This window comes from Cutaneotrichosporon oleaginosum, assembly GCF_008065305.1.
Source record: "Cutaneotrichosporon oleaginosum strain ATCC 20508 chromosome Unknown ATCC20508_contig01, whole genome shotgun sequence".
Taxonomy (NCBI): Eukaryota; Fungi; Basidiomycota; class Tremellomycetes; order Trichosporonales; family Trichosporonaceae; genus Cutaneotrichosporon; species Cutaneotrichosporon oleaginosum.
Window position 1 is genome coordinate 1488839 of NW_027072170.1, and position 23763 is coordinate 1512601.

Genomic DNA, 23763 nt, shown 5'->3' on the forward strand with positions numbered 1-23763 from the left:
CGTAGGATAAGACTACAAGCGGCGCGCCGGCCGCGATCCGGAAGATACATTAAATCCCTTGGGGGAAACTAGGCCTCGGCGGCCATATCGACGTGCAAGGCGCGGAACGGCGCGCCTGTGCGCTTTGGGCCCTTGTCGGCGGGCGATGGTGTGCCGGGGCCGGGGAGGACGGAGGGGGTGACAAGGGCATCGAGCTCTGGTGTGCGGGGTGTGCGCGGAGACTCGTGGTCGTCGCTGCCCGATGACCAACTCTCCTCCATAGACGTGTCGGCTTCAGCTATGCGACGAAAAGGCCCGAGCTCCTCAATCTCGTCGGCGGTCCACATGCCGAGCCCGACGGGGGCGGCGGACGCGCGCTTGCTTCCTCCAGGCGAGGAGTAGTCGACCGCGACGCTATTGCGCATCTCTGGGACGATGGGCTGGGCCTGCCCCGAGACAACAGTGCGCACTTCGTCGCTACGGCCAAACCCCGCTGCGGCGAGGGCGTTGCGGATGCCGCCAGAGGCGCGGCGCACGTGCTCGCGCACGCCGGACGAGGGCACGTAGTTCGACGAGGTCTGCGTGCGCGCCTCGTTGTGCTGCAGCTCCTCCATCTCGGGGCTGAACGGCACGACATACATGCTGCTGGCGTCGCGCATGCGGCTGCGCGGGCTACGCGGAGAGGTGGGAGAATCGGGAAGCGCGGCAAAGTTCTCGGTGGGCGAGTCGGTGATGGTCTCCGTGTCGAGGTGGAAAGTGCTCGACTCTTCCGAGTGCCCGTCGGCAGAGGCGGCGGGGAGGGTCGGTGGAGTGAAGTTCGCAATGTCGGAAGTAGAGATAGGCATAGTTGCGGAGCGCTGGCCCTGGCGCGACCCGCTGCGCGAGCCGATGCCGAGAGCAGAGGGCATCGTCACCGATGGCAGCTCCGAGGAGCCCATTATCGGCGAGGAGACGCCGCGCTTGCGTGCCGCACTCGCGACCAGAGCGGCTGGCATAGAGCCGCGACGCTCGGCCGCGGGCCGGGCGAAGGGTGGCTGTGGCAAGTCATCGAACAGGGCGATGCTGGGCGGGCGCGCACTGTTCGAATAGCTGGGGAGCATCGAGGTGTGGGTCTCGGGAGAGAGGGTGGCGTTGGACGAGGCCGTCTCAAAGCTCGTGGTCGACGCGCTCGGCGAGTCAAAATAGTCACCGTCCATGTCAGTCATGGGGGTGGTGTAGATCGAAGCGCCGTCGTCAGATGATGAACCGCGGCGACGGGCAGAAAATACAGATCCCTGCCGCGACTCGCGGCCGGTTTGCACGACTGTGGCGTTGACAGCAGCCGCCTTACCGGGAGTCGCGGTGGGGACAATGTTGGCGATTGCGGGTGCAGCCTTTACAGTCTTCTCGATCTTCTCGTCGATCTCATCGAGCGTCTCGGACGCGTCGGCGAAGGCCGAGCTGACAGCAGACGAGACAGCAGATGCGGCCGATGCGGCCATAGCAAAGATCGATGAGCGCTGCGCGGGGCGCGCGGCCACTCCCTCCGCCACAGGAGAGACGCTGAGACGAGTCGGCAGGGACGACATCGAGAGGCCGCCCGGCATGAGGGTCGGGCTGTGCATGGGCGGCACCGACTCGCTGCGAGGGTGCTCCTCCTTGGAAGCGTGCGTTGACTGGGCGGGGCGCTCGTTCTGCTCGATCACAGGCGCCTCGTGGACCGGTGCACCAGCCTCAGGCCCTTCACTGACTGGAACCTTCCTGACAATGGCGGTGGGCGTGGCACTGTCATCGTCCTCAGTCTCGGCGACTGGAGTTCCTTTAACCTTGGCGACGGGAGTGTCGACCTCCTCCTCGGAAGTAGTTTCGTTGGCGGCTGAGATATCCTCGTCGGTCACAGGGCGCAGTGAAAGGAAGCCTGCGTTGGGCTGCACGCCGGGCGTCTGAACAGACTCGTGAGTGTCAACCGAGCTGCTGTCGAGGTATGCAAGGCCGTGGTCGACGGATGCGGTCTCTACGACAGAGTCAGGTGTCTTTGGCTCAACAGGGTCCATGAGCTCCTCAGTCTTCTGGGCCTCCTTGACGGGGGGGACCTCTGCCTCCTTGGACTCGGACTTGCCAGAGACGGCAGAGACAGCGGCAGTGGCAGCGGCGGCCAAGGCAGAGGCACCAGCAACGAGAACGGCAGGCATGCCGGACGATTTGGTGGGCGTGGTGCTCTGATTGAATGACTCGTCGGTCGGAGTCGCCTCCTCGCTCGCGAAGGGCGAGTGTGACTCAAGGGTCGGAAGAGTGAACTCTGAGTCGGAGGGCGAGCCAGGCTGGGGTCGTTCGTCGTTGTCGTTGAACATTGCCATGTTGGCAGCTGAGGTGAGGACTGGAGGGGTTGTCTGGACGATGGACGTGCGCACAGCTGTGGTAACGACAGCGCGCGAGGTCTCGCTTGGCACGGGCGACACGACGTCGCGGTGGGCTGTGGAATCGCAAGACTCGCCACCCGCGTGCGACGGAGCGGGCGAGTGCGCCGGAGTAGCCGTGATAATATTGATTATCGGTGCGGCGGTAGGCTCGGCGTCGAGCGTAGCATTCACCAGGGCGGGGCTGGGAGCCAGAGTGCTTTGCACTTGGGCAGGCGTGTCAGAGAACGGGCCGCCGGCCTCCTGGATAGGCACGGGGATGGCTGAGTGCGGCGAGTTGAGCGACTCGGGCTGGAGAGGCGGCACCGACACGCGACGGATCTTGGGCGCAGGCTGGAACAGCGTCGGCGCACCAGCCTTGGGCTTGGGCGGGAACGAGAACGAAGGGTTCTCCTTGTACTGGGGCGACGATGGCTTGCCAGGAGACCCAGGCTTGGAGGCGTCAGTGGGAGTGACGACGACAGCAACTGCAGCGCCGGCGACAGCAGCACCAGCCATAGCAGCGGGGAGGGGCGGCGAGATCGGCTGCTCCTTGTTGATGCGGAGGGGCGCAGTCTCCTTGTCCCTGGAGCCAGCGCTGAGGCTGCTCTTCTTGGTAATCTTGAGCGGCTGAGTGGTATGCGGTTTCGGCTCGCTGTCAAAGGTCGTCCAAGAGGCTGGAAGCGGCTTCTCGTCAAGCTTCTCAATCTTCTCAGCGTGCTCCTTGTCCTTGCGGTACTCGGCCTCGGCTCTCTGCACAACCTGCATTGGCGCAGGCTTGCGCACGAGCGCCGCAGCCTGCTGAATAACCTCAGCCGACGGAGCCTGTTCCGCGAAGGGGTTGGCGGCGCGCTGGAAGGACTGCTCCGACGCCGAGCGGGGAGGGCCGGCGCTGATTGGCTCGGAGGCAGAGCGGAACTGCTGCACCAGCGCCTGTTGGGCATGCTGGTGCGACGCGATCGCGTCCTGCTGCTGGCGGAGGTACTCGGCCGAAGAGGAGGGAATGGTAGACTGCTCGCGGCGAGCTTGGAGTGTGGCGCTATCGTCGGTCTTGGGGCCGTCGACGTGAGCGGGAGCAGAGATGATAGGAGCAGACTCTCCACGAAGCTTGGCGGCAGCAGCGGCGATGGCAGGAGGCATAGGCGCTTGCTTGGAGATGTTCGGGTCCGGGTACTTCTTAACAGTCGAGGACGGGCCCTCCTGCTCGGAGGGAGGAGCTGGCACCTGCTTCTCTGGGCTCACGGCCTCGGCGCCGTTCTCCATGCGAGGCACGGGAACGCGAGCTGTCGTTGGAGTACGAGGAGGCGGCTTAGCGCTGACAGGGCGAGCTTTCTCGCCGGTGCCGTTCATCATTGGGGAGAAGGCACGGACAGCGGGCAGCTCCTGCGCCGAGGCTGACTTGGGAATGCTGCCCGGCTGCGATGAAGCCTGCTGACGAGCGGGTGGCTGCTGAGCCGGGACCGCACGCTGGTACGATGAAGGCAGGGTAGGCATGTCGGGGACCGGGTCGGTGTCCTTCTTCTTCTTCGAGAAGAGGGCGCTAAGGGACAGACGCTTTGAGAGGGAGCGCGAACGCCGGTGAGCCTTGGGGTCCTCCTCCTTCTCGGCCGGCTTCTGCGGCGAGTGTGCCAAAGGTGAGGGGGCACGCTTGGCCTCAGTCGCAGGGGCAGTAAGGCTGACCTGGCTGCCATTGGCCTGACGTAGACGCTGCTGACTCGCAGCGAACTCTGTCGAGTGCTCAAAGTTGGCAAACGGCGACTCAGCGCGGCGCGGGTTAGACGGGGCGCTGATGCCCTTGAGCTGAGCGCTGACGCCACGCTGCTGCAAACTGGTCTGGCTGGAGTTGAATGCAGCGAAGAGGTCCGGCACCATTTCAACGGCGGGCTCGCTGGGGGCGGTGTTTGAGTTGGCGGTGAGAGCCGCGAGCGCATCAGGCACCACTTGTTTGTTCTCCCGTGGAGCCGTGAAACCAGGCGCCGTTGAGGGGAGGGCAGGCACAGGGGGCGCGTCCTCGGTTACGAGACGGTTGCCAGTGTGCAGCTCAGGCTTGCTCTGCGTCTTGCGGAGAGCCTTGCGCTCGGCGCTGTTGCTACCGCCAAACAGGTCCTTGAACGAGGCGCGCTTGAGAAGAGTCTTGCGCTTCTCAGAAGTGGTCGACTTTGGCATGTCTGGAAGCTGGGGAGCTTCTGTACGCTGGGGCGTTTTGGGCGTCGGGGGCATTGGCATGGGCGGAAGATCGTCAAAGTTGGGCTTCTTCTTGCGCGAGAAGAGCGCTGAGAGAGAGAGGGAACGGCGGCGCTGAGCCTTGGGCGTCTTCGACGATGCCTCTGTGGGGGTAGACGGCTCCTTGGGCAGCTTGCCCTTTTTCGACTTGGGAGTCTTCGGTGTCTCCGGTCGCAAGGGCTCACCCGGAGCGGAAACGGATCGCTGTTGCTGCCGTGGTGATCGCGACTGCTGAGTGGGAGGGAATGGTTGCGATGGCGGGGGCGGCGCTGGGCGGGAGGGGAATGGAAGAGGCGCGCCCGTCTTGGGCTGGTTGTTCACTGGTGCGTTCCTTGCGTCATTCGCCTGGGACTGGGACGGGGACGGTAGCTCCTCCACGAGCTCGTTCCACTCGGCGTCGAAACGTGCGCCGCTCTTGCGCTCCATCTCGTTTATGACCTGTTCGGCCTTCTTGGGCATGACGACAGCGGCAACGGATGAACGGTGCTTGCGCCCGAAGGGAGGTGTAGGCTTTTGGAAGCCCATAACAGAGGCCGGGCCAGCCTGGGCTGATGCCGGCGGCTGTGGACCCCGCTGCTGCACCGCTTCGTTGGAGATGGCTGGGAGGGAGGCTGAGCGGGGGGGTGACGGCACCGCTGCGCCATTCAGTATAGGGGTGGACATGCCGCGCTGAGGGTAGTCGCCGTCGGGGGAAGCTCGCGGGTATAGCGTAACGGGTGCATCTAGGTCGTCTGGCATCAGCCGAGTCGGATGAGGTGACTTACCTGGTGGGGGCGTAAGGACGACGCTCGGCAGAACATAGTCGTCGGCGAGGAAGGGACTGACGGGCAGGCGGAGCGGTGGAAGCTGAGAACGGCGCTGCGGCCCAGCGACGGACCCGTTCTGCTGCAGCTGCGCGGAGACGGCAAGGGGTGGCGATGCCATTGCTGGCGCGGGAGGCGCGCGCTCGAGCGGCTGGGCAGACCCGGATAACGGCGATGGCGCGGCTGGGGCGGCTGGAGCTGCGTAGGGGGAAGGACCCGTGTGTGTCGCGCCGACAAGGGCTGCGGCACCTGCTGCGGCCTCTGCACGGTTGTCGTACGCACTTGAGTGGATGAGCGAGTTGTGGCGATTGCGGTTGCGAGTGCGGAGGAGCTCCTCTGTCATGTCGGCCATGGACATGGGCCAGGTTTCGCCCGAGAGCTCGCCGGGGTGAGGCGCGTACTTTGGGGCGGGGGACTGGGCCAGCATGCTGTGCCCTGTGTTGGGGGCGTCGTTGTGGATGGTGCTGAAGCTAGATGGCGCGTATGCACGATAGGCAGGAGGCGATTAAATGGAAGGTGTGTGACAGATGAATCTGTCGGTGGCCGTGCGCTGGCTGTGGCTTTGGTAGATGGGCGGAGGGCGTATCGTCAAAAGAGGGTGGTAAGGTGGGGGGTTGTTTGCGAGTTATAAGTCGTAGCGGTGAACGAGAGAGCGACAGGAGTAGGGAGAGAGAGAGAGAGAGAGTAGAGTAGAGTAGAGTAGAGTAGAGTAGAAGAGATGAGAAGAGAAAGAGAAAGAGAAAGAGCAAGAGGGAGGGAGGAAGGAAGGTGCGGGAGTGAGAGTGACCATAGAGACGACGAGGAGAATGTTGTGTCTTGCCTCTGCCCAACTACCGTGTGCGGTGGCTTGGAATTTCAGGGTGAGACGAACAGGCAGCCAGGCGGGGGAACCCTGACCTCCTCCATCTCACAACTCTCGTCTGAACTGCCACTCCTCTCTGCGCACCCCCTTGCACACCTTGGCGCGCTCTGTGCTGCACTGCACTGTACTGTACTGTACATGTTGCTGCAGCTCGACTCACCGCGGGTGCCAGGCAACCATGCAACACTACACATCCGCCCCTGTTCCTCTCCCCTCGCACTCGGAACTGTTCCCATCCAGTCTTGCAGGCATGCTGCAATGTCGGCCACAGGCCACAGGCCAAGGGCAGCCCTCCCGCCCTTCGCGCAGCGCTCGATGTTTCATGCTTGCCCTTATTCCGCAGGGTCCATGGTCCCCGCCTCGTGCCTCGCCTTTGCCTCATGTCGTCTTGTCTCTCCGTCCACCTCATGCATCCTTCCCCTCACCGTCGCCGTCTTCTCCATCGTCCCCTCCATCCCCTCCCGGCGTTCCGGCACTCCACTCGGCCGTCGCCGGCACCTGAAACGGGGGCACAACAGTTCCGGCATCTCACCCATCTCGTCATCAACGCGTCTGGTTCGCGTCGCGCGTCGCGCCCCCCCCCCCCTCCCGGCTCTTTAACCCCACCAGTGGGCGCGGGTGCCTCTCACGCGTCGCCCGTTCCGCGCCATACCACAATTTGTCTCTCATGTCTCAGTTGTCCCAGGCATGGGCTGGTACGACGGGCCAACTCGGCGGGGCAATTAATCAAACTACAATAGCCTAGAACAATTCCACAGTACAGCCCGGCCGGACATGCTCCAGACTTTGGGTTGGGTGTGGCGTCGTGAGCGGCCGATCGCACACATGCCCAAACATGCAAACATGCTTTTGCTAGCTCAATTGATGCGCCACCCCACTCCGGCTGGATGACGACACCACCGGCGGTCGCATCGCAACAGTTTCAGCACGTCAGCTCGGGAACAGCAAGCATAACAATGCGGTCTGCGTATGCGTGTCCTCCGCTGGCACCGGCGCCAGCTGCACTGGTTGCATGTTCATCTGACGCACGACGTCAACTCTATTCCCGCCAGCCTTCTGGTATGGGTGAGTGTGGTACGGTGCCCGTCGGATGTCGGCCACCATGGCGATCAACGCTGTCTGGTTGAGCAGCTGAGCGGCTGATCAGCTCGCTTCCAAACAAACAATGTCCATTACGGATTGGTCCTCGATCCTCGAGCCATGCATGCCATGCAGCCATGCAGCCATGCAGCCATGCAGCCATGCATGCCATGCAGCCATCAAGCTGATGTTTGTGCGAATGTAACCTCGGCACCCCCTCCCCTCCTCCCCTTGCGTCACACGTCGATCTTGCACCATTCGCTCCGCATCTTCCGGGATGCCTGTGCTCTTCTTCTTCCTTCCTCCAGTCCATCAACGAGGCGGCGCACTCGCTTGCTTGCTCTCCGCCTCTTTTCTGCTGTCGAGCTGTACACCACTCCACTCCATACTCCATCGGAACAGGGCCACCCCGTGCCTCCCGGGATCCCGGGAGAGTAAAAACATCGCTTCAGGACAATATGCATGTCCAATAACCATCCTGCGCCTTACGCCTCCAATTCACTCGTGGCGCCCGTGCCTCCTCATCCTGCATACTGTATCTGCATGCTATGTGCTGTGACGGCGACGGAGCAAGCGCCCATCTTCCGCATGCTGCAGGGACCATGTGGGAACCATGTGGTTGGTGTGGACGCCACTGACGTCCGGATCGCCGGCCGGCGCCGGCCCGGTTGCATCACGAAGCCACGATGGACGATCAGCGATCAGGCGATCAACGGCAACGGCGAATGGTTAATGGCAGACACACAATGCACACACTACTGATGCACACATAACACTGTGGCCGCCGATGCTGATGCAATTGCTGATGTCACTCTGTCGCCCGTCTACAGACCTACAGATGCGTCGCCATTCCTCTCATCTCAGACATGTGCACGCATGCGACGATGGATACTTTCTGTACTTCTGCCTTGCCCTCTTCACAAGTGGCCCATGGTGTACGGCACAGAGGGTCTTGCAAGATCGAGGAGTGCGTGATGGACGCGTGGACGCGTGCACGCGTGACAACGCCACAAGGGCCAAGGGCGCGACGACGACCTTCCCTTGCTCGCAACATGGCCGTTATGACATTTCGATATTTCGACGCGCTCGGCGCGTGCGCGCGTGTCCTTTCCCGTGACCGATCAGTTCGCCGATTGCTACTGTACATCCTAGCCAAGGATGACTCGCTACAGCGCTACAAGCTGCGAGCTTGTCGGCCCATCCATGGTATCATCCACATGGCATTATATAAACCTCGACCCCCTCCGAGCTCCGGGCAAAACTACAACCCCCCTCCCACACCTATACAGGGGCACATGGTGCATCGACCCGCTACTGAGACTAAAACACAGGTCGTGCAGGACGATACAAAACAGGCACAAGTGCCATGCAATGCAAAGTTGGAAACATATGTCAACGCGGCGGGACCGCTACATTGCGGCACGGGACATATTACTGGTCGATGGTGTGGAATGATGCGGGGGTTGCTGATCGTGGGGGCGTGGGGGTGGGGAGGGGGTATGGAAGCGGTGGAGCGTTACACGTCGATGGGCTAGTGGCGCTTAGCGGCCTGGCGAGCGGTTCATAGGTGGTGGAGGGGCCTGTTGCACTCCTCGAAACTCAAAGGCAAGCTCGCGACCTTGGTGCGGCGAGCGCCCCCGAGCCGATGCGGGCCAGCGTTGCTGGGCCCATTCACGCACGAAGACTGAAGCCTTGAGGTGTTTCTAATGTCAGTCGGGATACACAGATGAACGAGGACTCACCTTGGCGGCGTACTTCTTAAAGAAGGCCGTCGACAAGTCGAGCTCGGGGTCGACAACAAAGTCGAGCATGACTTGCGCGCATTCTAGCAGCTCGTGCTGTGCGTACGTAGAGTAGTGGACCATGTTGGCGTGCCAGGGCCCGCGGTCCAAACAAAGACGCGCGAGCCACATGGCCGCAGCGGCGAGCATGGATGGAGGGTAGGGGAGGAGGCGGTGCTCAACGCAGCTGACCTCGATAAAGAACTTGGCGACAGTTCGCGCGTGGACATCGTATCCGTCCGCCTTGGAGACGCGGCGAAGGAAGTGGAGGGGGTTTGGGTACGCAAGATCAAAGTCGAGGGCCTGGAGGAGGTAGCGCTCAGCACGCAGTATCTCCTGCACCTCATAACCCCCATCGGCCATGTGGAGGAAATGGGTGACTGATGGGCAGATGACCTCCTCGTACTTGGCCGCCACAAAAAGGGCAGTTAACCCCACGAGCTGGAACTTCTCTAATGACACGGTGCGTGCGGAAAGGAAGCGGTCGGTAAGGTTGATGGCGATTAGGAGTGTTTCGGGGAGGAGACGGAACTTGGAGTGCACCTCCACAATCCAGTCGTTTAGTATCAGGCGCATCTTCCACTGCAGTTCGTCTTGGTTGTCCATGTACTGTGGGTCGGGCATCGTCGTCTTCTGAGAGATGTTAACAAATTTGCCTCCGGAGCGCACACGGCGGGGTTGACTCACCTCGAGGTCCATCATGTACTTGAAGGCGTCGACCACATACTCGGATGCCATGCTCGGGTCACCCTCGTCCTCAGCGTCAAGGTCGGTCCACCCATAGTCCTTGGGGAGCGGGGCCTTGGTGCTCGGCTCGGCCACCACCTTGACTTCTTTGTTGTCTGCATCGTAATTGTCGACAAAGACGTCCTCGGGAGTGGATGGACGCGGACGCTTGGGAGCAGGGCCCTCCTCCGTAATGGAGACGGTTGCCTTCAGTTGGCGGCTGGGGCGGACAGTCGAGGTCGAAGTCGAAGTCGAGGCGTTGGAAACAGCAGAGCCATGACGCGAGAACCCTGGACGGGGGCGAAGCGTTGTTGTACTAGAAGTGGAAACGGTACCAACCTTGCGCTTTACTGGGCCAGCAGGCTTCTCGTCGCGAGCAGGCTCGAGGACGGTGGAACGAGTAGAGCGTCGCACAGCCGGCTGAGCGGTCTCGCGTGTTGCCAAAGGGCGACGCTCAGTAGCCTTGCCCTTCTCACCCTTGGCAGCGTTAGGTGCAGTGCCAATCTCGCCGAGCGCGGGGCGACGGCGGGTCGCAGGCTTGCCCGCCTGTGTGGTCGAGGCGCCAGTGACGGCAGGCTTGCTTTCAACAGCGGCTGAGCGGGTTGTGGTCGCGTTGAGCGCAGACGCTGTGCGCTTCATCTGAGGGATGGCCGTTGAGGCATTGGTGGCGGTGCCGACACCCGTAGTGCGGGTACGAGTCGCGATGGTACCCGCAGCAGGGGGAGCGTTCTCGTCAATGCGACGGGCAGTTCGGCGGGTCTGTCATGTCAGCGGCGGTCCGTGTAGGGTCGCGTTTGGGTGGAGCTAATGTGAAGAGGGTGCATTGGCCATGTGGTGGTCGCGCGTCGAACCCGCCTTCCTCACAATCATGTGATAGTCGACGTAGGCCGATGAGCGGTCCGCAAGGAGAGGATGATCAAGTTGGAGGCAGGCTGCAGGCAAACAGTGCGTATGGCACTCGTGTGGATGTGGATGTGGCCGGCGTGGATGAAGAGAGGGGGAGGAAAGTGAGGACGGGGAGAGGAGGGGGAGACAACTCACTGGGATTCCACTGGCCATGGCGACTCGGGGTTGGCGACCACGAGGCCGCTGCTAGTTTGTCGAGAGGGGAGAGAGGGCAGCGGATGGAGCCTTGAAGGCGCCGTGTCGTGGTGGGGGTTGGTGATGCTTTGTTGAGGTAGTCGCTTGAGGAGATGAGAGAGGACGAGGAGATGAGAGAGAGAGAGGAGGGGGAGGAGGTGGGAGAAGTGGAGAGGAGAGTAATGTACGAAGATGGACGTGACCACAGGACACTGGCTGGCCGGCTGGGCGAGCGAGAGCGACCTGTGCGCCTGTGCGTGTTGTGTGGTGTGTTGGCTCTTCTAGGATGTTGTCCCTGACGAGGCGTTGACTTCGCACCTCTTCCACCAGCCTTTGTCGATGGTTTCTTGAGCAATTGAGCAGTTGCGAGTCACTGCAGTTGATGGAGATGATGAAGAAGTGTGTAAGACTGTCTACTGTCGAGAATGAGAGGAGCGAGAGAATTGGGTGAATGAGAGGAGAGGTCGAAGAACCAGCAGGTGGATGGGCTACTGAGAGACGGGCGGGGGGGGAGGGGGAATCCATTCAGCCAGCCTCCCACCCCAGCACACCCTTTAGGCTTGTGCCTGAGCCACGAGTGGCCAAAGGGGGGGTGCAAACAGCAGTCGCGTCTAATCAATCCAATCTTCCACCGTACGGTACACACACGTGGCCATAAATCACGTGACACGCGAAGATCGGTTTGTGATCTTAAATTGATTGATCTTTTCTGCACGGTGGAGGCCCAAATCTACCCTCAAATCCCTTTTGCTTTCCCTTACTATCCTTCCTCCTTCCCTCAAGCCACTCACTCGTAGCTCGCGTAGTGCCCAACTCTAGAGACCTTGCCTCACATGACTCCCCTCCCGCCCCGGTCATCGCGGCGACACACGCTCAACCGCGGCCGTCGTCTCAATGCATTCTACCCACACGCCGTCATCGCTCTCCATGATCTCATTGAGCCTATGCATTCCCAATCTCGCACGAGACCTCTCCGCAGACGGGCATGAGATACTGTAGCATCTCGTCCAATCGATGAGGAGATGGCTGCGGACATTGCGATCTTGCCGCACACTTAATACCCCACATACCTTGCGCCCCCGCTCCCAACGCTGTGTGCATTCTGCATAACCACACAGTTTTTTTTGTATGAGCTCATCTCTCCACTCTCCCCGTCATGTCCATCACATGACCTCGACGCGACGGACGCGAGTACGCGAGGCCTGCAGCCTTGGAGCCTCGGTATGCGGAGATATCGGCGGACCTGGGGTGCACGGTTGGTGCGGATCGAAACGGCCTTGATTTGATAGTCGGAGCGCTCACCACCAAGCTGGCCCGCTGACCCGCTGGCCCCTTGCGCAGCACAGAAGCAGAGTGACCGCAGTTGATGATCTGGCCAGGCCGTTGGGTGACCATGGGTGGGGTGGGGTGAGCCCGAACCGAGGGAAGCGGCATGCCACGCGACATGGGCCGTCCATCGAGGCCTGACTGCGGCAGCCGTCACAGCTGGGCAGAGCTTTCCCGCACCACCCTGTCCCGGCCCGTCTCCCACCGCGCCCACCGCCCACGGCCCACGGCCCACGGCACACGGCCCACCCCATTCCCATCGTGTCCGAGTGGCCGAGTGATCGACATGTCTCGTCTTGGCTCGACCTTCCCGCACATATATCAACACTCGACACTTCACACTTGACACTCTCACATTGCATACCTCCACATCACAGTCTACAACAACATGGACAGCATCCTCAACTACAACCGTGTGTTCTCCGTCAGCCCGACTGACTGACGAACAGAAGCCCAGCAGGGCCAGAACCAGTCGGCTCAGCAGCAGCAGCAGCAGGGTGGGCTCGGCGGGGGCCTGATGGACCTTGCGTCCCAGCTCATGGGCCAGAGCGGCGGCGGCTGTGAGCAACCTTCCCTGGCCTCGCTAACCCCAGTCGACCTCAAGGCGCTCCTCGCCGGAGCCAACATGCAGCACGGCAACCCTCACGACCTCGAGAAGCCCATGACCAACGTCCTCAGCTCGATCCAGACGGTGCAGAGGCCCGACGCTGCCGTCGACGAGAGCGCTCTCGCCCAGGCACACCAGCAAGCTTACAACAACGGTCACGCCAACCCGACCCAGGCTCACCAGCTCTCCACCGAGGGCATGGGCGCCGCCGCCGCAATCCAGGCGTTCAAGGACTTTGCCGGCGCTGGCACCCGCCAGGCGCAGGAGGGGCCGGGTCACCAGAGCCTCATCTCCAAGCTCCTCGGCATGGCCATGTCTGAGGCTGTCAAGGTGGGCGAGAGATGGCGCAGCGCTCACGATAGCTCTTCCAGAAGTCCGGCGGTGCGGCCGACGGCGGGTCTGAAGCAGTGAGTACATCCCACCGGCATGCAGCACCTAGTCCGGCCGATCCCCGTTCACCTCGCCAGAGCCGACTGCCGCGGAGCTCGCATGAGAACAACAATTACGGACCTTCTTCCGTGTTGCTGGTCAGCCGTGCCTCACATTGCACGGGTCTGGCCTTGATTGCCCACTTGACGTCACGTGCCTGTCCCCGCCTCCACCTCCACTTCCCCCGCATTTCGCGACCACTGACACCAGGACGTGATGAGTGCTGCTGGGCAGGCTCTCATGAAGCTGCTCATCCAGAACCAGGTGCAGGGCGTGAGTTGCACGAACTTGTATTGAAAGCTGACTTTAGGCGCTCGGCGGCGGCACCGGCTCGGGAGGGAACGGCCCAAACATTGGCCAGCTTATGAGCATTGCGTCCAAGTTCATGGCCAAGTGATCTCCTTGACCTGAGATGGACACGACCTCTAGTGATATGCACAGGCGTTAGTCGAGGAGAGGAGGTGATGGTCGCTTTTGTGCCCCGGTTGAGTGGAAAGAATCAACCATCGCTAGTGATTGAAGCTCATGGCGCCACTGGATGCGCCGCAGAACGGGTCTGTCGGTGGTACTGCTAGTAATCAAACAGACTGTAACCTGCAGGACAGAAAGTGCTCGGCCATTCCCATCAGCTTGTCGTGTCTCACGGCTACACGGCGTGGATACCGTAGGGCCGCCGCCTGAGATCGAGCAGCCAGCATCATCAGGAGCTGCGGGCGCTGTGGATCGTATCGTCGGTTGGGTAGCTGCCGTGTCCGCACAGTCGTAGCTGCCATTCTTCTGATAGACGGAAATCTATTGCGGCCTCGTACGGCTCTCTCGGTTGTCTCGCTAGCGCACATAGCGCATCGAGCGTCCTATGCTTCGCTGGTCGTGTCTTTCACGGAGCATTCCGCCAAGCCGCTACATCGGTGGGCAAATGAGCCGGCGCCAACGGCGGAGATGTGCGCTGTGTCACCTCCCATCTTGGACCTGTCGCGTCCGATCACATGAGGTGTATCCTCTCGACACAACAGTGTACAAACATCGTAGCGTGCCCCATTGCTCTCCACATCCACGTGATAGCCGATCACGCCGATCAGGTCTCAAACGCGTCTGGCTCTCGTCTCATGATTCAGATGGCTAACGGTCGTGCCACCGTGCCTGAAACTGACCTCCACCTCCGTTTCATTCTCAAGTCCCAAGTCCAAGTCATGTCTCGCACCGCCTCCCACACCATGCCGTCGTCCTCGACGGTCTTCTACAGCGCGCTGGCAGTGGCCAGCGCAGCCCTGATACACGGCTATGGCGAGTGTCCCACCACTTCCGCGCTGATATCAGCCATGCGCCTGCCCGGCTTTGAGAGCGCTACCGAGCTCCTCTCTACCCCGGCATGCTTCACGCAACCGGGGGTGCGGCACCTGCCCCTCCCGCCGGCGCTGGACCAGGCCGCATGCGCCGTCTCTTCGATCTTCCGTGCCGTGCACGGCCCCGGGCGTCGCGTCGCTGACGTCCTCGGCGCCCTCCTCGTGCCCGCGACCACTGCGATGGTCTACGAGTCCATGCGGCCCGTCCACCGCCTCTCGGCGGCCGGCACGGCCGCGCGCGCCGCCTCGCTCTTCATGCTGATCGCACAAGCCCTCGGCGGCGTATGCTACGCGGCGTACTTCCTCGCGGCCTCGCTCTCGACCGCCGCGGGCGGCCGCATCGCGCACTCCCGCGCCATGCAACAGCCGAAACCCGGCAAAGCGCTGCTGGCGTACGCGCTCCCCACGCCGCCGCAAGCGTGGGGCGTCCTCGTCGCCTTGTTCGGATACATCCTCCCCTCGCTCCCCATGCTCGGCCGGTGGGGATACACCTCTACGGCGGTATGGCAGATCTTCCCGCTCTTCGTGCTCGCGCTCGCATGCGCGAGCCCGCGCATCATCGCGGCCCTGTGGCCGTTCGCGCGCACGGAAGGCTCGCGCGCGTTCGCGATCGTCGCGCTCACGGCGATCAGCGCGCTCCCCTCCATCCCCGCGCACCTCCGCTTCCTCCCCGCGCTCGCGGACAACCTGCTGCTCCGGCCGCAGCCGCGGCCCGCGTCGCTCGCGCACGCCATGCACGTCCTCCTCCTCGCCGAGCTCGGCGTCATCTCCCTCGCGGTCGCGAGCTACGTCCTCACCGCCGACGGCGGGAGCGGGCCAGACGTCCGCGGCCGCTTCCTCCTCTTCGCGCTGCTTGCGTGTGTCATCGGCCCCGGCGGCGCGCTCGCCCTCATGTGGGGATATCGCGAGATATGCCTCACGTTCGCGTACGAGCGCATCGACCAGGGCGACGCGGTGCGCCTCGAAAAGCACGAAAGCGCCATCGAGCAGTAGACTGATGCGATGTACACATATGCTCGGATAGCCGAGCTCTGCGGCGTCGAGAGTGGGGCGCTGTGCTGATACAGGATCACGCATTTGTGATCGCCGTTCCCTGCCATCAGAACATGAGCATTGCTGACATTGCTCGTGTCCCGCTCATCCGAACACCCAGCAGGCACATGTGCGAAACCCAACATCGATCTTCCCTTCAGCCGCAACTTGCCACGATACGGCCGCATGCTCCGCGCCGTATATCTCGCGGAACGCTGATGCGGTCGAAGCCGGACTATCGCCGGGGATGGCTCGGTGAGCCGGCTTTCGGTGGCGTGTTTCCCGTCCCCTTCCCCGCATTCCGGAGTGCGCTCGCCTCATGTCCGCTGACGATCAGGCATGCATGTTGCGATGCATTGCGCCCTGAGAAGGAGCGATCAGAGATCATGGAATGCCGACAGCTTCTTTGTCGAGCTCGTGCACGCGGGAGACATCGGGGAGAAGAAGTCCCCCACTTGCACCACATCCCGCATAGTGCAATGATGCCAGCGCATCGCCCGATGATTGAGCCTCTGCCAGTGCCGTCTAGCTCACACATGTGGCCGGCGGGCAGCGCGAGCGGGGCGCAATCGCTCCGAAATGCTCATGCGGAATCTCTTCTGCCTGCGTACACAATGTTGTCATAGGTCACTACAACGATCTCATCCATGACACTGAGCTCTCTCAGTTTTCCTTTACTTCTTAAGGCGACCAATGATCGCATCCGGGGCGTACTTCCTGTCGTTAGCTAGAGCTCAATCGGGGAACACCTACGCAATAACGCCGTCTGGGTGCACCATCTCGAACTCCTCTGTCGCGTCACGACCGGCGTAGAGAAGGATGGCCTTCGCGCCACCGGGGTGCTCGTTGAGGAACTCGGTCACATCGAGAACGTCCTCGCCAATGATGACCCAGCAGTCGTTGGGCTTGTTGTGCTGGGCAACTTCCTCGGCGGTGTACTCGCCCTGCTTCTTCTCGGGCGCAGCAGCGGGGGCAGCCTCCTGGGCAGCAGCGGCAGGGGCAGCAGCGGCGGCGGCGGCGGGGGCGGGCGCAGCAGCAGAAGTCTGGACAGAGGCGCCACCGGCACCACCGAAGGAGAAGTTAAGAGTCACGCTCTTGGTGGCAGGGTCAGCGATGACCTTGGTCTCGAAGAGGTGGCCGCCGACAGTGCCGAGACGGTTGGCGGCGGTCTCGTTGGAGAGCTCAGAGAGGAGGTAGGACGAGGCAGAGCCACCAGCGACACGGCCAAAGACGACACAGCCGAGGAGCGAAGAGCCACCGAGACGGTTGGCGCCGTGGACACCGCCGGCGAGCTCACCACAGGCGAAGAGACCCGGGATGGCCGCAGCGTTCGAGTCGTGAACGGCAGCGTCGGTACCGATCTCAAGCCCACCCATGGTGTAGTGGAGGACGGGGGTCATGAGTGCAACGTTGAACGAGTCGTCCATCGACCATGGGCCGTTGGCGAAGAACTTCTTGTTGAATGGGTCGGTGCCGGGGTTCTTCTCGTAGTGGTTGTGGTCGTCAAAGGTCTTCTTGAGGTGGACAGGAGTGCAGCCAATAGCCTTGGCGAGCTCCTCACCGTTCTTGTAGTGCTTCATAAGACCACGGCCAGAGTAGTGCTTGATGTGCCACTCAATCTCCTTCGAAGCCTTGCCGTTAAGGACGAGGCGGACGGGGAACTTGTTGTGCTTCCACATAGTGTTGGTGACAAAGTCACGGTGCTGGAGCTCGTCGACGAAGCGGTCACCCTCGTTGTCGAGGAGGAGACCACCGACACCACGAAGAGCCTCGGCAGCAAGGAACTTGACCTTGGCCTCGGGGTCGTTGGGGTCAACAAGACCAGTGGGGTGGACCTGAACCTTCTCGAGGTCAATGCCCTTGGCGCCGACGGCCATGGCCATCTTGTGGCCGTCACCGGTGCAGTGGTCACCGTTGGTGGTGGGGAGGTCGTAGTACTCGGGGCGGTACTTCTTGAGGAGCGAGTCCTCAGTGAAGTCGGCAGCGTAGCCACCAGTGGCAAGGATGACAACACCGTACTCCTTGCCCTTCACGCCACCCTTCTCGTACTCGACACCAACAACCTGGTCGCCGTCCTTGATGAGGTTGGTGACCTTGGTCTTCTTGTGGATGACAGCGCGGTTGGGGTTGGCGGCAGCGATCTCCTCAAGCTTCTCCATGAGAGCGTAGGTGATGGTCATACCGGGGAACTGGGCACCACCACGGTGGGTACGGGGCTCAGAGTGGCCACCGAGGCGCGAGACCTTGGAGAGGTCAAGGCCGAAGCGCTCAACGAGCCAGTTAACGGCGTCGCCCGAGCGGTAGGTAAGGACGTGGATGAGGTCGTCGCGAGCAAGGTCACGGGCCGACTTCTTGGTGTCGGCGAAGCTGCGCAAGTCAGCACGGGGTCCAAGATCATCTGAAATTACTCACAACTTGGCGGCAGAGTCGGGAATGTTAAGCTCCTATACGGCTGTTAGCATACCCGCGGGAATATTTCTGGTGTATCGAACTAACCTGCTGGGCCTGTGACGTGTCAGCCATTTAAACTAAAGGGGACGCGTTGCTAAGGCGCGAGAAGTGCTCACCTGGGTGTTGGCGCCGTTGATACCGGAGGTAGCCTTGGTCGAGTTGCCCTACGGACGATCAGTACCAGTTCTCGCGGATTGTGCTCTTCGCGAGACACGATTCAGACTACGCACGCCCATGAAGCTGTTCTTGTCAAGGAGAACCTGTGGTTGGTCAGATGTGACTTGGACAGTTGGTAGGCACGCCCAGCGCGGTGGCTGGGCGACCTGCAGTACTCACGACGTTGCCACCACGCTCGAGGACGGTGTGGGCGGCCGACAGGCCGGAGAGACCACCGCCGACGACAATGACCTTGTTGCCGGACATTGATGCTAAGCTATGTTTATATGAATGTGCTGGAGTCTACAGAGGCAGAAGAGAAGGCGGGCGTGAGTGAGGGGGGAATGTGGTGGGCGAGGCGATTTGAGGCAATGTGATGGGAACCAAGTGGCCGAAGGGCGTGTCAGCGTATGTCTGTGGGCCTATTGGGCAAGGGATGGAGGACGAGCTTACCTAGAAAATGAATGGGAGAGCGTCGCTGATGAAAGAGACGGCGACGACAAGGAGAGTGATGATGAGGGGATGGTGGATGAAGGTGTGGGCGGTTTTGTACCGGACGCTGAGAGTGAAGCGAGACGGTATTCGGTGCCCGCTTATACGTCGAGCGTTGTACGGTGAGGGGTGCGGGAGGATCGTGTGAAGCGGACGCGGTCTAGCCGGGAAGGGGGCAAGGTTGAATGCCGGTGGGTGCAAGGGTAGGACCTGTATGATGCCTGGGTGGCAGCGTGGCGCTCACCTGGCTCTCTCTCTCAATTACAAGGCAATTAGCGGGCATTCCGCCTGCACAAGCCCATGCGGGGTGAGGATTGCCTGCATCTCATACAAACGCGGGGAAGCACACCCCCCTTAATCAGCCAATTACAGAGGACCTATACCATTCCGCCGGCTATGTCCCCGCACGTACTCCCACTTACGCCGGCACCTTCACCCCCTCATTGCCGGATCTTACGATCTTACGTATCAGCGGGCGCAGATCACACCCCCCATCCCCCGCCCCGATCGGTCAAGCACTGAGCTCCATTGTTCACCCACCGAGCCCTGGCCACGCCGGCCGCCGCCCTGGCCGCACAATAACAGTCGCATAGGTTGGCCCACTTCCCCGGTATTCGGTCATATCCGTCTATCTCAACTTTGTTAGCGGTGACTTTCTTTGAAGGGGGGGGGGGGGGTGAAAGCGGCAATGGACACGGATACGAGTATCAGAGTATCAGCGAGAAGAATGTGCCCGCAGAACTAGCTATACACGCCTCAGACTTGCTTCTCGTATTCTCCGGGAGTCTTTCCTCATGCACATGGAGATGAGCTTTCAGCACGCGCAGGTCGCTATTCAGTCTGTGGGGTGTCGAGTGCCAGGCTGTGACAAACCAAAGCTGACCTTCAGCAGGTCGGCCAAGTCCGTAAGCCTCCGGATGTCGAACACGTGGTGTCGATCACATGATCAGCAAGATCATTCTGAAATTTCAATCAATTAATACATTGACGTGGCGCCACAACATCTCGTCCATATTTGTGAGATTTGTCGACAATCTTTGAGTGAGCCCACGGCAAGGCGGGAAAGCGCACACTGGACACATACCCGTCCTCCTCGCTAGTATATCGGTTAGTATATTCGCCTCTCAGTCGAGAGCTGCCAGTGCACGAGCATCTCAAGCAAGGCATGACCGCGAAAGAGCAGGGTTCAACTCCCTGGCGGGGAACGTTTTGTCTCCAGCGGTGGCTGAGGACACATTTTGGTGACCGAAAGAACGGCTCATTAGTTGCTCCACTGCCCTACATCTCGTCACGTTCAGCATCTGCATTGCTCTTCTCCATGCGCCACATAGCTTCAATTCTCTACCAGCAAACACGGAGGCTCGTGCACAACTTCCAGACGCAGCGAGTAACGCTGACGCACGGCTTGAGCTGGGTGTCGACGTCGTCGTTGGCAATGGGATGCATGACGTCCTCAGTGCAGACCTGGCCGGGGGGGCAGCAGTGGTCGGCGCCAACCGCCTGCCAGCAAGTCCAGTCAGCGGCGCACACGGCCTTGCCCGAAGCTAGCGTCAGTCTAGAAGCAAGGAAATCTCACGGCAGCAGTTGCCGTCGGCGGGGTTGCAGGCGCCGGGCGTGGCGTGAGGGAACTGGGCGACGCCGTCCTCATTGTAGGTGAGGCCGTTGTCGCGCTGCTGGATGGGCGAAGAGGGCACCGGGTTGGCGGCGACGAGGGCAAGAGTAGCGAGGGCGAGAGCGAACTTCATTGTGGCTTGGTTGGTTGGCTGGTTGGCTGGTTGGCGGTTGATTAAGTGAGGGCTGGAGTGTTGAGGTGTTGGGACTTGAGTTGATGGGTTGTTCGTGCTTCTGGCGGAGGTTTATATGTCTTTTTCGATGGCTCTCTGTCGCTCACAAAGTCGACACGAGCGCTCACAAAGTCGATACGACCGCCCCCCACACCATTCAGCAGCCCAAAACATGAGGGCAGTCCAGTCAGTTGCACAGCTTAGTCTCTAGGATGGCTTCCGAAGAATAACACACGACCCCCGTTGTCGAGGACGTCGAGTGCGGCTCGCTCGCCAGTGCTGCTGCTCTCAAGCCTGCGAGCACTTCCGCGGGATGTGATGTCCAAAGATCACAATGGTAAGCGACACAAACCTTTAGCTGCGTTACAGGCAACAGAGACAGCAAGGTGAGCTGTGTGGCAGTAATGTGATTGATTGTGAGTTCTGAGAGCAGTACGCCAAGTCGAGGCGGTGTCGCTCCCCCCAACCTTGCACGTTGAGGTATCGACTCCTGAAAACGTACTCCTGCGGAGAGGATAGCTTTGAGGCAAACATCTCCAATGGGGGACGACGCCGACAGCAAGACGAGAAGAGCCGCTGGAAGCTTGGGCGTAGTGAAGTCTTCCGACGTGGTAAGACCTCTCTGGGCGCTCCTGTCGAGCACCCCTCGACTGTGAGTGAAGATAGCCATGCCCACCGCCAAGGGAGAGTAGCTAACTAGAAGACGGTGGCCGCCTGCCACCTTCCACCGGAGACGATGCAAGACGATAACACCAGGGATCGACGCTGGCTTTGTTAAGCTTAGCCTCTCAATAGCCTCCCAAAAGCACACGCGCACAAGGCACGGGTCCCTACCGATGGCCACGGCAGTTCGCAAGGCAGACCAAGGCGCATCTCTTTCGACCGTCTCACGCTCTGCCATGCGTATCCGGACCCGGAAAGCGGCGCCTTTGTTCCTGCCGATGCTCGGCATCGCAATGAACCCAGTTCTGTTATCTGTGCCTCGTGCCGTCGCAATGGACAACCCGGCCGGCGCACATCTAGCTTTCGGCTGCAGTGATACTATCACAGAGGCCGAAGGCTCCGTTGGGACTGAGCGTTGGAGACAAAGGGACAGTCGCGGGGGCGACAAGTCCCCTCTGTCTCCTTCAGACGAGCCGACGTCGTCGACGCACGCGGCGCACGAATCATCAGCAGTGCTCGAGAAGACAACTGCCTGCCGAGCCGACCGCGGGCCTTTGCCAACCTTGCCTGGCCCATGATAAGGCAGACACTTCGAGGGGATCCGCTGTGAACAGACTGCCGTCAACGTGGTCGCCAGTGGGTGGTCGCCAGTGAGAAACTAGCAGCTATCAATGAGTTACGGCGTATTCGTCCCGGTGACGAGGTCAAGGATCCCTTCAAGCAGTCGAGCTGCGTCATGTGCGACTTGACTGTACCGTGATGCAGGCTCGACAAGCAAGTCGATGCAACGCAGCCGAGCTCCGCGTGCGTGCGTATGCTATTCCTCCCCTGCAACCGGGAAGCATCACTGATCGTCACTTGCCAAGCCGACGTGTACGCATAGCCGAGATAAGGTTGTTCCTCTCCAAGGCCCTTCCGCCCACAACCGTACCTTGTTGATGTCCGGCTCAACGAGCTGTGCGCAACGGACGTCCATCTGCATCGCAATACAGCAGACGCCGGTCGCCGTTACTTGCCAAACCGAAATACTCGAGTCTAAAGCGTCAAGCTGCCTAACACGAACGTCCTGTAGTAAGAGTCACGTGAATCACCCAACTCAATTCCTGCACCATGAGCCACGTCGTGAGAGTGCGCCCGAGACCGACGGCCGTCCGGCACCGGAGCCAAGCGTGTTATTGAAGACATGCTGTGCGCACCCTCCTTCGTTTGAAAGCCTATCGCATCGAATTTGCCGTGTCCTGCGGTCAGTAAACTGTGTTTCGGGCCGTGATCTTCCAATGCACGGCAGGAGACGCGTCACAGGCACTCAGCAGCGAACCCGTGTCGCGTTCAGATGTGAACAGCAGGACTACTCGCAACTACTGTAGCCGGGACCTGACGAAGGACATCGCGCGGTCGCCTATTGTTGCCCGGTGGCCCTCACCGGGTATTGGAGTAGGCTGGCAACGAGGAGCGACTCAGAGGCGACAGTTCCTACGCAAAGAACACCGCCGTCCAAGGAGGAAGGGTCACCTTGACATGTTCTTCCGCGAGCCCGGGGCGACAACGACAGCTCTACTCTCGTCTGCACGCCCAAGTCCGTGAGCGAGGTGAGTCGCTTGCAAGTAAGCAGAACATCAACGCCCCCCAACACCTGCAGCCCCTGCGTCATTCCCTTTGCATGCGGATGCATGCCGAGTTTTGATTCATTGTTCCGGCCTAGTCCTAGGCCTAGTTGTCGGCCATGATCCAGCCCCAGGCGGCGGTCTCGTAGTTGGAGAGCTCGCTCTCCTTGAACCAGAGGCCGATCTCCTTGGTGGCCGAGTCGAACGAGTCCGACGCGTGGATGAGGTTACGGCCGACGCTGACGGCGTACTGGCCACGGACCGATCCGGGGTCGGCCTCAAGCGGGTTGGTGGCACCTACGATGCGGCGCTGTCATCAGCTCGGCCTATGTGGAAAACGTACACCCTGCTTGATGACGTCCTTGCCCTCCCAGACCATGGCGACGACAGGGACACCCGAGGTGATGTACGACACGAGTCCGGGGAAGAAGGGGCGCGACGAGAGGTCGGCGTAGTGCTCCTGCGCGAGCTCCTTCGAGGGAGTGACAGTCTTGAGCGCAACGAGCTTGTAGCCGCGGCCTGCGGTCAGCATCCAGTAGTTGCACTCCCCTTCGCCCCGACGCTGCACTCCCACGTCACACTCACTCTCGAACTTGTCGATGATCTTGCCAACGAGCTGGCGCGAGACGCCGTCAGGCTTGATCATGATGAACGAGCGCTCCGACGCGGTCTTGTACTCGCCAGCGATGGTGGGCTTGCCCTCCAGCTTAACGGTGTTGTTGAGCTGGTAGAGCGCGAACGCCGCAACACCGGCACCGGCAGCGACGGCACCGGCGTAGCGGGGCGCGGTGCGGGCGGGCTGCGTGGAGAGCGCACGGACTGAGGTGAGCCCGTTACTCGAAGATGAGGCCAGGCAGCGCTGCCCACGTCAAACTCACCACCGTGGCGCGAAGCAGTGCGGAGACCTGTTATCAGCTCGCACGGCACGGCTGCATACCCTGGCGGACAGACGAGAACATGGCTTTTG

At 61.3% G+C, this 23763-nt stretch overlaps 7 protein-coding genes across 7 annotated transcripts; 2 read left to right on the plus strand and 5 right to left on the minus strand.

The window, feature by feature from the left end:
* Positions 1-68: 68 nt before the first annotated feature.
* On the minus strand, positions 69-5807 carry COLE_00616 (uncharacterized protein; the record flags this gene model as incomplete). Its single annotated transcript, XM_018425980.2, has 2 exons — positions 69-5308; positions 5342-5807. The coding sequence occupies 2 exons, from the start codon at positions 5805-5807 to the stop codon at positions 69-71; spliced, it is 5706 nt and encodes a 1901-aa protein (XP_018279806.1).
* Positions 5808-8863: 3056 nt separating this feature from the next.
* Positions 8864-10888, minus strand: COLE_00617 (uncharacterized protein; the record flags this gene model as incomplete). Its single annotated transcript, XM_018427305.2, has 4 exons — positions 8864-9025; positions 9065-9736; positions 9791-10588; positions 10871-10888. The coding sequence occupies 4 exons, from the start codon at positions 10886-10888 to the stop codon at positions 8864-8866; spliced, it is 1650 nt and encodes a 549-aa protein (XP_018279805.1).
* Positions 10889-12623: 1735 nt separating this feature from the next.
* COLE_00618 (uncharacterized protein) lies at positions 12624-13668 on the plus strand (the record flags this gene model as incomplete). Its single annotated transcript, XM_018424786.1, has 6 exons — positions 12624-12648; positions 12685-12795; positions 12829-13172; positions 13205-13249; positions 13482-13544; positions 13582-13668. 6 exons carry the CDS (start codon positions 12624-12626, stop codon positions 13666-13668), a joined length of 675 nt encoding a protein of 224 aa, XP_018279804.1.
* Positions 13669-14485: 817 nt separating this feature from the next.
* COLE_00619 (uncharacterized protein) lies at positions 14486-15607 on the plus strand (the record flags this gene model as incomplete). Its single annotated transcript, XM_018422834.2, has 2 exons — positions 14486-14555; positions 14589-15607. 2 exons carry the CDS (start codon positions 14486-14488, stop codon positions 15605-15607), a joined length of 1089 nt encoding a protein of 362 aa, XP_018279803.1.
* Positions 15608-16320: 713 nt separating this feature from the next.
* On the minus strand, positions 16321-17826 carry COLE_00620 (uncharacterized protein; the record flags this gene model as incomplete). The annotated part of the gene is made up of 2 exons (XM_018421301.2): positions 16321-16363; positions 16400-17826. 2 exons carry the CDS (start codon positions 17824-17826, stop codon positions 16321-16323), a joined length of 1470 nt encoding a protein of 489 aa, XP_018279802.2.
* Positions 17827-19899: 2073 nt separating this feature from the next.
* On the minus strand, positions 19900-20393 carry COLE_00621 (uncharacterized protein; the record flags this gene model as incomplete). Its single annotated transcript, XM_018427304.2, has 2 exons — positions 19900-20289; positions 20322-20393. The coding sequence occupies 2 exons, from the start codon at positions 20391-20393 to the stop codon at positions 19900-19902; spliced, it is 462 nt and encodes a 153-aa protein (XP_018279801.2).
* A 2509-nt stretch (positions 20394-22902) lies between these two features.
* COLE_00622 (uncharacterized protein) lies at positions 22903-23755 on the minus strand (the record flags this gene model as incomplete). Its single annotated transcript, XM_018421300.2, has 5 exons — positions 22903-23106; positions 23140-23315; positions 23382-23615; positions 23675-23701; positions 23734-23755. 5 exons carry the CDS (start codon positions 23753-23755, stop codon positions 22903-22905), a joined length of 663 nt encoding a protein of 220 aa, XP_018279800.1.
* Positions 23756-23763: the final 8 nt, after the last annotated feature.